Here is a 10972-nt window from a genome sequence, read left to right as displayed (position 1 = left end):
TGCTCTGATACCAATTGAAAGTGCTAGTTATCGACTAGAAGGGGGTGAATAGGCGATTTTTATGAAAGTCTTCAAAACATGGGAGTTTCGAAGACAGACAATAGAAATGAACCTATTGATATGCAGCGGAAGGAAGACTACACTAGACAAGCCATGACTATAGTCATGTAAGTAATGAAGTGAAAGCACGAAGACTATTAGTAGCTAGGCAGTATGGATCAGGATGGAAGATAGTATGAAGCCAAACAACAACAGTCTTCACACAGTGAAGTCAATCAGATCATGCAAGCAGGCAATGACTTCATGAAGACAAACTGTAAGTAAAGAGAGGGAAGTGATAGAACCAGTTGCTTGAAGAGGACAATGATTTGTTGGACCAGTTCCAGTTGCTGTGACAACTGTACGTCTGGTTAGGGAGGCTGAGATTCAACTCAGAAGACCGCGTCTTCAGCTTATTCCCCTTGAGCTAAGGACACTTAGTCCTCGCCCAATCACTCTGGTAAGTCTTCAAGGTAGACTTCCAAACCTTCACAGACTTTGTTTACCGGCAATCCACAATGACTCTTGGATGCTCAGAACGTGACGCCTAACCGGCTGGAGGATTCACAGTCCTCAAGTGTAATAAGTCTTCAGATCACGCGGACAGAAAGACTTCAGTGATGCCTAACACTCTTTGGCTCTGGGTGTTTTGGGCTTTGTCCTCGCAAGGATCTCTCTCTCAAATGCTTCAGAGGTGGGTTGCTCTCAAACGACAAAAGCCGTGCACTAACTCTGAGCAGCCACCAATTTATGGTGTAGGGGGTGGGCTATTTATAGCCAGGAAGCAATCCGACCTGATTTGTCCGAAATGACCCTGGGTCACTAAGGAACTGACATGTGTCCAATGGTCAGATTTCAAACACACGCGGCAGCTTGACTTGGGCTACAAGTAAAGCTGACTCATCCAGCTCTGGATAAGATTTGCTCTCATTGTCTTCGCTCAAAGACATACGATTTGGTTGAGCATCACATCAGTCATTCTGACTTTGTTCACTTGGACTCACTTAACAGTGCGGTGGTTCCTATGACTCAACAAAGAAGAAAAGGAAACTACGAAACAACTATGTCTTCGCACTCCATAGTCTTCACGTGAATGTCTTCTCGAGTCATAATCTTCGTTGTGAATATCTTCACATACCACCATTGTCTTCAATGTCTTCACACATTTTTATGGGTCATCTCCGGTAGGTAAACCGAATCAATGAGGGACTACTACCTGTGTTATCCTGCGAATCTCACAAATACATTAGTCCCTCAACCAAGTTTGTCGTCAATACTCCAAAACCAACTAGGGGTGGCACTAGGTGCACTTACATGCATGTTCCCCTCTTCTTTTGGAAGCTTGAGAACAGAAAAAAAATTGGCTCATCTTCCTTGTACAACTTGCTCTTCACTTTCTCATGAATTAATCCATCCTTCTCGGCATGATCTACATTCTTTTCATATAATTCACCATCTCCATTCTATATGTCATAGTCACTATCACTGAATTGCTCCTCTGGATCATCACTGTCACTGTCTTCGGCCTCTTCTTTTGTTTCCCCTTCCACTACTGAATTTCATGTTGTCTCACTTCGTCCTTCCTATATTCTCAAGTTTAGTAGGTGAGACCATAACTCTAGGCAACTCACTTAACCCAACTAGCACAACATCATACTAGTGTTGTTGCTCAATTATATTGACATGATCAACATATATTGTAAGATTATTTGACCTCTGTGGTCATGCCAATATATGTCGCAAGGTCGCTCAAGAGGCTTGACAACCGGCTGCGGGACCTGGCCTTCATGTCCGCCAGTGATGCCACATGGGCTGCCCTCCTCGACGTAGACACTGGTGTCTCCCGCAACACCTCATCGGCGTCGTCCAAGAGTGGGACGAGATGTTTCTGGATCTGGTGTTCGTGGGTGAAGTGCTCATGCCTATTTAGGCGTGCACACCACACCAATTTCCTTCCTCTCCCCTATTTAAATTTTGTTGCAGCAAGGGAGAGTTGGATCGATCGGGTTCCTTCCTTCTACAACACCTACGTTTAGTATCTAGTACTGAGGGGAGGGGGGAGATCCAGTCAGGGGGGCAGGAGAGAGCGATAGCGGACACGGCGGCGACGCAGCTCCACCAGTGCCTCTATGGCCGGCTCAACCAAGCGATGGTGCTGCTTTTCCAGCCACAATACTACCTCACACACTCCATGCTGCCACTTCTCCAAGCGTGCGACAGCCATCCGCACACCAGATGGCCTCCCATAATGCGAACGAGCAGGGCGGCACGTGTTGTGCTCGCTCATCTCGCCAACACAGTTCACTAGTTGGAGTTTGTCGCGGAGGTCCTCGTGTCCGCCCTCAAGGATGCCTTCGAGATCGGCGCCATGCGGGACGCCCTCCAGGCTGATCGATGGAGGCTATCATCAAGCGATCCAAGGGTTGAGATCCCTAGGGGCTACTTCATTACTATTTTGTTCATCTATGATATCTGCTACTTCCTTATGCAGTTATCTACAGTGATTGTGGTTTAGTTTGGTTAGACTGACACACTGCTACCGCATTTAATCAATTTCTGGACATAATATCGTGGTTATCATCTTGAGTGGCTTCATTAAATAGGGGTAATTAGTTTAATATCCATTTGCTCCGATACTTAATTTGGTTGGTTAATGCGTTTTGTTCATACCGTTCACCTATCTATACTAAATATATTTTCATCATTATTAAATCATTTTATTTCGGAATGTGAGATTTTCTCATCTATATAACCTTTACTATAAAATGTTCATCACTATATTGTCTACTGCATCTAACTACCTCAACGAGAGATGATGTTGTTTTTCTCAATCTTTATTTGAGACAATTAGTTAAAAAATATTCCATCCAAATATAAATAAAAGTAAACAAAAATTGAAAATAGAATAAAGATAGCAGTCATCTTTGTAATACTTTATCATCTTACATGTTTATATTTATTTCAATTTTAGTGTTTTCAGTATACGAGTCTCACAAATATCTTGATAGAAAACTATCTGACCTTTTGTGAAATCAAAATTTGGAAAGCCAGGGGCATCCACCACACAATAAGCCCAAAGTAGAAATTCTCATTTTTTAATCTTGGTGATCTTCACTCTCTTTTGTACCTCATACTTAGAGATGGCATGCCCAATCTTGGCGATCTTCACTCTCATATTTTTGGCAACTGGCTACATGGGATCAATAACAAGTTTAGAATTCTTCTCAGGGCGGGAGTGGCTGTCGTGATTTGGTCGCTTTGGCTATGTAGAAATGATAAGATTTTTAACGATAAAAGTTCTTCTCTTCTGAAGGTTATCTATAGATGTATCGATATGCTCTGTTTATGATTGTCTCTACAACGTGTAAAGAATTAAGACATGTTTACGGAGGTGGGTACACACTTGGAGGTCACGGTGAGGAATACTTTTACTTGACATGGATGGCATCATGATCTTCGGATTGGCCCTTCTACGTCTTAGGGGTTATACAGTCTCCACATGATTCTTTGTATTTCGCCTTTTTTTTGATTTTTTAGAACTTGGACTTGGTTATGGTTGTGTTCATCTTAGTTATGCATAGGCCGGGTGTAATGCTTAAACCGTTTAAGTAATAAAGCATCATTTATCAAAAAATGCCCATGTATTTTTAGAAACATATGAAAAGTGTTTGAATATATTCAAAATTTTGTTAGGCTTGGTGACGCCCTTCGACTATGACTACCTTGGTGGCACACAGGTGCCCTAGTGTCATCTCAGCCTGGCGTGGCCTTTCGAATGTACTCCATGACACAGGCGGTGTCACGGTATTGTGCAGTCTCGGTTGATCGGCACCTTTGTAGTTCGAGCGTACAGAGGTGCCCCTGCTGTGTTGTGTCCCCCCTTGCCATGTGTTGTTTTGCTTTATCTCTTCTACTTGTGCCCCCTATACTTCTCGTTCACTTGAACCCTGTCATGTATTATGTTGCAAAGCCTATAGGCAAAATGAATACAATTCAGGTGGGAAGGATTACTTCTCCTCCCCCCCCTTTTGAAAAATAGAAAATAATATTAGGCCACTGTTCCATGATTCTTGTCATGGTTTTAGTTCAAATTAGGTTTTAGTTCAAATGAACTAAAACCATGAGAAGAATTATGGAACGGAGGGTGTACCAAATTAAAAATAATAATTTTATATTTCACAAAACTAGTTTCATATTTACTCATATGTGTAGTTCATGTTTTGAGACAGAAAACATTTATGTTGTTTAAGAATTAATGGAGACAATCGTTAAAAAATGGATGCTAATAGGGAGCTAACATTCCTTATAAGAGGACCTTGGCACGAACAAACATTCCCTCGAGTAGGCTCATTTGAGTGAACGATGGCACTAGAGAATGCTCCCTAAAAAAGTCATTTCGGGAGAAATGTTCAAGAATTGTCATGCTATAATATAGAGACTTGTCGTGCTATTACATAGAGATTTTCCATGCTAAGAAGAACATAATTGTCATGTTACATCAGAAAGAATTGTCATGCGTTTCGGAGATTTGCCACACCGCAGCAGAGAGAATCGCCAACATATTTCAGGGATTTGCCATGCCGTGCTAGAGAGAAATTGTTAGGCTATGGCAATATAGGCTATGACAAAGGCAAAGTTGTCCACATGTGTAAGAATTCCATGCTATACAGAGTAGTTGCCATACATACTTCCAATAATTTTCATGCTACATCATACGAGGGAGTCATGCTATAGACGGATCATTCCCTCGGGAGGTGTATGGAACCAAACGATTGAGCTGTTTCCTGGGAGGGGGCATGAGAGCGAACATTGTGCGTCATGGAAATTGCCATGTGTCACCATTTTAAGATTGATTTACGGAATCGGATTTTCCTTCAAATTATGGAGGCTTCAAAGTCTACGCGCAAACTAAGAATCGATGTAATACAACCTCCAAAATTTCCTTCCATGTGGCACCCGTATGTCATTGGCTAACTATGTCTTCTTCAATTCCCCAACCATGCACAACATGCAGATTCATTCAAATATAACTGAAAATGGTTCACTGAACTAGAAATACGAACGATTCATCAACCGACATTTCATTCATATATAGGGGCCGAAAATGAATCGCACTACGGCTTAATACATATATAAAATAATTAAAGTGGGCCTAGTTGCGGCAGCAGGGCTTGCCAGCACAGGCATCGGTAGGGACCGCGTGCCTCAATCAATGGTGCGGAAATGAGGCAGGGTGACCTCCTCCACCAGCGGCCACGGCTTCCTCCTCTTGGGCACCCTCAAGTCCCACTCCAGGGCTCACCCGCTCTCCGGCCTGGACCTTCCCGTCGAGGTGCTCCTCAAGGTCGCCCCTTAGCAGCTCGTCTACCGCAAGTTCACACGCTTCGTCTGCAATCACGTCTTCGGCTAGCTGTTCCGCCCCCCGGAGTTCAAGGAGTCCACGGACGGATGCATTTGCAGGTGAGCGTTGGAGATGTGCCGAGCCCTTCTCCCCAATTTGAATCTTTCCTTCAACAACCACAACGAGACGGGGCTTGTAGGAAGGAAGCATTGCCGGTCCATAAAATTGGCCGGTTGGGATACACCACGCGAGGAACCAATAGCCAATAGGCCGTCCGTGTCCGTGTCACTGACAGTGGAAAAGAAAGCCTGATTGTGAGAGGGAGGTCAGAGCTGCGGGCACTAGTGCTCGTGAACCAGCCAGGCAGAGCAGAGCAGCCTCCCCGGTTGCACTTGCACACGACAGAAGTACTCCTCCCTCTCCCTTTCCCCCACCAAATCCGCCGCCGCCAAAATGCTGTCCTTTCTCCGCGCCGCCGTCTCCGGCCGCCTTCGCCGCACCCTCTCCACCGCCGCCGCGCGCCCTCCCTGGGCGATGATGTACCGGGTCTCCCAGGGGTCCAACTCCACGGAGAGCGTGTCGTCCTCGCTCGCCCCGCCGCCGTCCGTCTCCTTCGTCTCCGTGCCCAGCCACGCCCTCGACATCGACCCCTTTCCGCCCCAACCCAAGTGCGTCAGCCTGTTTCGCGGCCTCGTCCTCGCCGCCAGCGGCCACGGCCTCCTCCTCCTGGACACCCACATGAGCCGCCTCCAGGCTCATGACCTGAAGCTCCTCTACCGGAGGTTCGCGCGCTTCGTCTGCAACCCGGTCACCGGCCAGCTGCTCCGCCTCCCGGACTTCGACGGCGCCGAGAAGACCTTGACCGACGGCATGGGGCTCCTCACCCAGGCCTACGGCGCCAGCGGGCCGCCCAAGAGGTATGCCGCTGCTCAGCTCACCGAGGTCGACGGCGGGCAGCGCTTCCTGCTGCGCCGGTTCTCCTCGGAGACAGGGGACTGGGACGAGCGGGTGCTGCCGTCCCCGATGCCGCCTAGGCGGCGGATGCACATGGTTCACGAGGTGCTGGACTACGGAGGCCGGCTCTGGTGGGTGGACGTGAGCTGGGGCGCCATCTGCGTCGATCCGTTCAGCGACCGGCCTGAACTCTGCCCCGTCGAGCTGCCGGCACACAGCATGCTTCCTGACCAACTGGACGAGAACGAAATGAGGCAGCTTATCAAGCACCGCCACATGGGGGTCAGCGCCGGCAGGCTGCTCTATGCCGAGGTCGACCCGTTACATATCAGATCCTTCACGCTCGACGACGAGAGCCGCCGCTGGACGCTGCAGCACCAGGTGTCGGTTGATCTTTTGCCCAATGGAGGTAATGCCAAGGAGATGCCTTTGGTTGCTGCTGTCGATCCACTGGACACCAACCTGCTGCATCTCAACGTGGACAGAGTTAATTTCAGCATCGACATGTCCAGGAAGAGGATGATTGAGAGTACTGCAATACCTACTGACATGTCTCCTCCGAGCGAGTCCGCAACAACTTCCTATCTACCGTGCGTGCTCCCTTCATTTCTTCGATCAAGCCCGATTCCAGGTGATTACAGTATCACATTCCTCATGAGCTGTGTTGATGAGACTCCACATATATGCTTAATCTAATTCATGTGTGTTTGGCCCCTTGTGTTCCACATTGGTTGTCAACTTGAGCATGCCTATAGTTTGTCCAAATGTCTCTTCGAGAATTTCAAGCTATCGGTTTTCCAATCATGTCAGCTGTTGCCTTGGTCATAGACAAATTATCTTGAAACATGTATGAAGTAGTATGAGTGATTTAGCTTTTGAGCAGCAATATTTAGAGCTATATTCCCTGTCCTCGTACACTGTAGCTTAGGTTAATCCTATAAAAGTCAGCGTATTCTCAGTTATGAAGCTGTGCACTTCTTTTCTGAAACTATTTCATCATTGTGGGGATTTTCATGGGAGAAATCCAACATGTATTTGGCAATAGCTTTGATCTAAAGTTCTAAATAATTGAATCATTAGTTGACTGCTAGTTAATGCTGAGAAGTGGCAGCAGCCTTCTTTGGTGATTTCTTTCAAGTAAATTTTCCAGGCTAAAACATGATTAGAGTTATCTGTTGTTTATAAATTTCTAATACACTACATGTTCTATAGTTGACATTCTAATAAAGTTAGGTATTGTCTTGGTCAAAGAGAGTTTCTTGACAAATATTTACGTGGTAATTTGTACGATTTTAGCTTCTGGTTGCTAGCTTAATTCTTATATAAAATGCAGAGATATATTGTAAGTATAAATTGTTTCGTGTTACTATTTTGTTCAAATTCTTGTACCTTGATGAAAGGAGCCTATTTTCAGGTAAGAAGTCTGTCACGAAAAACAAGACTTTGGCAGATGTTCTGGTTCGTTTAGACAGACATCACGCTAAATGAAGCGTGCCAAGTTACCAGTCAATGTGTCTCTGGGTACTAACTATCTCTTAGCTGATGCTTCTATATGATCCATTATTATCTGTATGTCATCCACTATTCCACTCACATGTTTAGGGTTTTGAATTTTCTTAGATATATCTCTTACTCACTCCATGCACTTTATGATCTTGCGATAATGTTCTGCTCCTTTTGCCAATTACAATTAGTATGTGTTGCCTTATATAGTTATATATCATCATCCTCCAGTAAGAAAATGTCGTCATTATTGAAGTTAGCATGTGATTGGTTAAGTTCTGGTTAGTGTTGCAGTGGAACTAGTTGTATTTATTTGCTAAATACACATGCTCAAAATTTTAATTGTCGCAGATCTCTGTAGCATGTTAGCTACTTGAATTTGTTCCTCCAGTCGTACAGTTTGTGCTAGCAATTTGTAATCCTGCTAAAAACTATCAACATGTTTTTAGCATGGACTCTTCATCTAGGAGTATAGTGTTTTCTGAACTAGCTTCCATTATCCCCCCGCAAAAAAAAAAGAACTAGCTTCCATTATCTGGAAGTAGTTTTGTACTAGCGGGCATGATTAGCTGATGAAGTGCAGAACTGTAAATTGGGCAATACATCGTTTTGAGACCTAAAGTGCCATCATAGTGTCCAATTGACCATTTTCTTCGCAGCAATCCCATTTTCAAGACATGAATGTCATCCAGATGATAGCTCAGTTATTCATTTCAATTTTGAAAAGGACATGCTTTGGTTTTCTGTATCTTTTTTTTTCTTTATGGCTCATTCTTTTACATGTGCCTAATCTCTTGTGTCTATCCTCAGGTTTCTAACAATCAAGTAGTACCTGATGCGTGATGGGTGATGGCGGGACTCGGATTTTGCAGGAAATCTGGAGATGTTTGGGTTTTGGGATTTTGATGTTTGTTCAGACTCCATACTAAGCAGTCCACGCTCATCCCTTCGTAGAAAAAGGTGGATGCATCCACATCTTTAACTCCCTTGAGAGAAACTTATTTATATGAGACATGTGACAAATTGATGATGAGCGTTTCGGTATTATACTTATTTGCATGTTACTATTAAGTGTCATTCAATTTACTGATACTATGTCATCAAATTAATATGGAAATGGTAGCTGACGTAGCCAGGAGGCAAGAGCCAACAAACACCCTCATCGCCAAACATTGCACGTGCATGGATCTTGGCGCAAGGCCATTGCCACGTAGATCTTATCCAGTCATTCATTGTACGCGGATTCCTGGCAGACTCGTCGTTTCTTTCTTTTTTGTCAAAAAATTGCACACAAAGGTCACGAGGTAGGGGGATGGAACCCCCGCACAGGAGCCCATCGCCACTGGGCTGAGAGGCCTTTCTAAACATTTTGTGTTTGAAATGCTACATATAGTTTTCTAAAGTTAATTTTTTTTAGTTCGTCCAAAAATCTAGATTTTTTTTTCAATTTCTCACATGGCAGTTTTATATTTATAGCATGGCATTTTTTTAAGAGGATGACAATTTCTGTTATTCAGAAGATGGTATTTTTATTGTTGAGAGATCGCATTGATATATGTGAGAGATGGCATTTTGTTTTCATGGCATGGCATTTTTATTACCAAGCGCATCTCATTTTTATTACCAATAGGATGGTATTTTTATCAATAATAGGATGGAATTTTTATTATTGAGAAGATGGCATTTTTATTCTTGAGAGATCACATTTATATTTTTGAGAGATGGTATTTTTATTTCTCATGGCATGGCATTTTATTACCAATAGGATGGTATTTTTATCAATGATAGGATGGAATTTTTATTATTGAGAAGATGGCATTTTATTTTTAATGACATGGCAGTTTTATTAACAGTAGGATGGCATTTTCATTATCGAGAGGATGGCATTTTTTATTATATATAGGATGGCATTTTTTAATGTTTGAGAGGATGGCATTTTTATTATTGAGAGGATGGTTCTTTTTTATAAATAGGATGACATTTTTTAATGTTTCAGAGGATGGCATTTTTATTTTTAATGGCATGACTTTTTTTTTTGAGATAAAATTTTTGATCTAGAGGATGGCAATTTTACAAGGTAGCACAAAAAAAAAATTAGAGCATGGTATTTTCTAAATTTATAAAGTTCATTCTCGTTCACTGGTTGTTTCCTTCTCCAGCAAATGATTTCATTCGTTTGGAGGATCGCTCCCAGCTAACGACAACCAGCTATTGGCGTCCAATTAATATAACACACTTTTCTTTAGAAAAATACTAATAACAAAGTAAGAATTGTGAAAAGGAAAACAATCTGAATCAATCCAACTTGCTACTTGTGAAGCAATCTGAAGTTGATCTGAACTCTGAACTGTGAAATCTATCTGAATAATCACAACAAATTAACTTATGTCCATATGTATGAAGCAAAGGTTGGATGAACTGTATACCTAATAATCTACTCTAGAATCCTGGAGTATCTACGAGCTTAACTTGTCTATCTAAGCTGCAGAACTAGCATATCTAACTAATTGTTGGTGAATTGTGAGAAGTGCTTTATTTTTATTTAAAAATGTTTCCAAATTTTAATTGTCACAAGTTTCAAACAATATTCAGAATTTTCAAATGTTCACATATTTCTAAATCGTATTTTTCAAAAACAGTTCACAAAAGTCTTACAAATGTTCTTGTTTATAATAATAAATGTTCCCAATTTTTTTTTAGAGAGATCATGCTTTCTGGAAAATCAAAGTAAAATAATGATAAAAAACTAGTAAAAACAAATGAATCGCTCGCTACAATCAGCTACAGCGCTGAGCACTAAGGGCTGTTTAGTTGCCTAGGTAGCTTCACCCTGCATCGCATGGAGGATCCTTGCCGAGCCCGGCCTGGTTGAGCTAATGCAAAATTGAACCGAGATGTATGTTTGGTGGACTGTAGGATATTTGTGCATGAGAGTTGTTGTATACAACAGAAATTGTTTGGTAGACTGCTTTAGAAATTCTGAAATAAAAATCAATTTCAATTTTATTTATCAAAAATTCCTCAAACAGGTAAAACAAATCTGAACAAAAACCTGCATGCATGAGCTTAATTTCATGCACTAGATTAATAAGTTAGTCCAAAAATAATATAAAAGTTCATCAAACCATGTATAAT

General features: G+C 42.6%; 1 protein-coding gene across 1 annotated transcript; it reads left to right on the top strand.

Annotated features, from left to right (window-relative positions):
• Nucleotides 1-5319: 5319 nt before the first annotated feature.
• Nucleotides 5320-8884, top strand: LOC123170832 (uncharacterized). Its single transcript, XM_044588573.1, has 3 exons — nucleotides 5320-6965; nucleotides 7749-7855; nucleotides 8648-8884. Exons 1-2 carry the CDS (start codon nucleotides 5834-5836, stop codon nucleotides 7820-7822), a joined length of 1206 nt encoding a protein of 401 aa, XP_044444508.1. The 5' UTR covers nucleotides 5320-5833; the 3' UTR covers nucleotides 7823-7855; nucleotides 8648-8884.
• Nucleotides 8885-10972: the final 2088 nt, after the last annotated feature.

Source organism: Triticum aestivum, chromosome 1D (genome assembly GCF_018294505.1).
Source record: "Triticum aestivum cultivar Chinese Spring chromosome 1D, IWGSC CS RefSeq v2.1, whole genome shotgun sequence".
Taxonomy (NCBI): Eukaryota; Viridiplantae; Streptophyta; class Magnoliopsida; order Poales; family Poaceae; genus Triticum; species Triticum aestivum.
The sequence above is the reverse complement of the archived record's forward strand: the minus strand, read 5'-3'. Positions and strand labels throughout refer to the sequence as shown.

Bases quoted from the DNA above. Each gene is read 5' to 3' on its own strand.
- LOC123170832 (XM_044588573.1), top strand. From the start codon at position 5,834: ATGCTGTCCTTTCTCCGCGCCGCCGTCTCCGGCCGCCTTCGCCGCACC. The intron at 6,966-7,748 runs GTGATTACAGTA...GCCTATTTTCAG, and splicing joins TCGATCAAGCCCGATTCCAG to GTAAGAAGTCTGTCACGAAA.